At 58.2% G+C, this 2,140-nt stretch overlaps 1 protein-coding gene across 1 annotated transcript; it reads left to right on the forward strand.

Moving 5' to 3' along the window:
- Positions 1 to 327: 327 nt before the first annotated feature.
- Positions 328 to 1,714, forward strand: ADRA2A (adrenoceptor alpha 2A). The gene has a single exon (XM_058810741.1). It carries the CDS (start codon positions 328 to 330, stop codon positions 1,660 to 1,662), a length of 1,335 nt encoding a protein of 444 aa, XP_058666724.1. The 3' UTR covers positions 1,663 to 1,714.
- Positions 1,715 to 2,140: the final 426 nt, after the last annotated feature.

Consider the following 2,140-nt stretch of genomic DNA (forward strand, 5'->3'; position numbering starts at 1 on the left):
TGTGCGCGCACCGGGGGCAGCTCCCCACGTGGGGCTGACGCGGCAGCCCCGGCCCGATCCGGGGCTATAAAGCTGCTGGGCGGCGAGCGAGGCAGAGCAGCCGCGGCCGGCTGCAGCTCCAGCCTCGGCCCCGCTCCGCCCGCCCCGCCGCGCTCGGGGGTCCCGGGCAGCGCCCAGCATGCGCCGTGCCCGCCCGCAGCCCCCCGGCCCCCGGCGCGCCGCCCTGCCCCGGCCCGCGGCTCTGTAGGAGCGGAGCAGCCGCGCGGAGCGGGCGCGGCGCGGGTCGAGCCGGGGCGAAGGGCGGGGGTGTCCGCGCAGCCGGGGTTGATGTTTAACCTGGAGCGCCCGTTCACGGAGAGGGGCCACTTCTTCTTCTCCATGGAGTACCAGCGGCAGCTGGAGGAGGAGGAGGGCTACCCCCCTCCCGGCACTAACGGGACCTTCAACGACAGCGGGGCCGGCCCGGGCTGGGACGCGCCGTACCCTCTGCACACCACCATCACTCTCATCAGCCTGGCCAGCTTGCTCATGCTCTTCACCGTCTTTGGCAACGTCCTGGTCATCATCGCTGTCTTCACCAGCCGGGCGCTCAAAGCCCCCCAGAACCTCTTCCTGGTCTCCTTAGCCTCAGCTGACATCCTGGTGGCCACGCTGGTCATCCCCTTCTCGCTGGCAAATGAGGTGATGGGCTACTGGTACTTCGGTAAAGTGTGGTGTGAGATCTACCTGGCCTTGGATGTGCTGTTCTGCACCTCCTCCATCGTGCACCTCTGTGCCATCAGCCTGGACCGGTACTGGTCCATCACACAAGCCATCGAGTACAACCTCAAGCGCACCCCGCGACGCATCAAGTGCATCATCTTCATCGTCTGGGTCATCTCGGCTGTCATCTCCTTCCCACCACTCATCTCCATCGAGAAGAAGAGCGGGCAGCAAGCCGACCAGGGGGTGGCATTGTGCAAGATCAACGATGAGAGGTGGTACATCATCTCTTCTAGCATCGGCTCCTTCTTTGCCCCCTGCCTCATCATGATCCTGGTCTACATGCGCATCTACCAGATAGCCAAGAGGAGGACGAGGGTCCCGCCGAACAAGCGGGCAGAGCGCCCCGAGAAGAAGCAGAATGGCTTGGCTGACAAGGAGGACCTGCCAGCCACGGCGCAGCTCAATGGGGAGAAGGCAGCAGGAGGCAGTGGCGGGCAAGAGGGAGAGGTCAATGGCATAGACATGGAGGAGACCTCTTCCTCTGAGCACCAGGAGAACAACCAGTGCAAGAAGTCGGAGAAACCATCGAGAGGAAAGACCAAGACTAAGCTGAGCCAAATTAAGCCCGGGGACAGTTTACCCAGGAAGACAGAGGAGGAGAGGAACACCAAAGGGTCCCGCTGGAGAGGCAGGCAGAACCGGGAGAAGCGCTTCACCTTTGTGCTGGCAGTGGTGATCGGGGTCTTTGTCATCTGCTGGTTCCCCTTCTTCTTCACCTACACGCTGATGGCCGTCTGTGAGAGCTGCTCCGTGCCCGACACCCTCTTCAAGTTCTTCTTCTGGTTTGGTTACTGCAACAGCTCCTTGAACCCTGTCATCTATACCATTTTCAACCATGACTTCAGACGGGCTTTCAAAAGGATCCTCTGCAGGATAGAGAGGAAAAGGAGTGTTTGAAGGACCCTTTGCTACCGACAGGACTAACCAAGACTTTCTAGTCTCTCTTGGGCTGTGCTTGCATGGGATGGTTTCCTTCAGCTCGTGAGCAGGAAGCCTTTAAAACACGAGATGAGCCTGTGGGAGCACCGGGCAGCAGCAGTGAGGAGCAGCAGGCAAGTGGAGCTCCAAGCTGTGGCATTCGACTTTCCAGGGGAGGATGGCCTTTGACTCGCTTGGTTTATTTTGTTAGTTTTTTTTTCTTTTGCCAGAATCTCTCAGTGGATGTTCTCATGACTGCTTAGTTTGACTCTTTAAAGGCAAACATCGTGCAGCTCTGTGAGATGAACAACAAAGAGGGAGTATGCCACACCAGAGGTGTTGGCTTTTTTATTTTGTTGTGTCTTTTTTCCCCCCTTGTTGTATATGTAATGAATTTTGACCCCCTTGTAAAATAGAGTATTGTATTCTTGAATTTGAATGTCTTAATTTTTGTAAG

Source organism: Ammospiza caudacuta, chromosome 9 (genome assembly GCF_027887145.1).
Source record: "Ammospiza caudacuta isolate bAmmCau1 chromosome 9, bAmmCau1.pri, whole genome shotgun sequence".
NCBI classification, from domain to species: domain Eukaryota; kingdom Metazoa; phylum Chordata; class Aves; order Passeriformes; family Passerellidae; genus Ammospiza; species Ammospiza caudacuta.

Bases quoted from the DNA above. Each gene is read 5' to 3' on its own strand.
- ADRA2A (XM_058810741.1), top strand. From the start codon at position 328: ATGTTTAACCTGGAGCGCCCGTTCACGGAGAGGGGCCACTTCTTCTTC.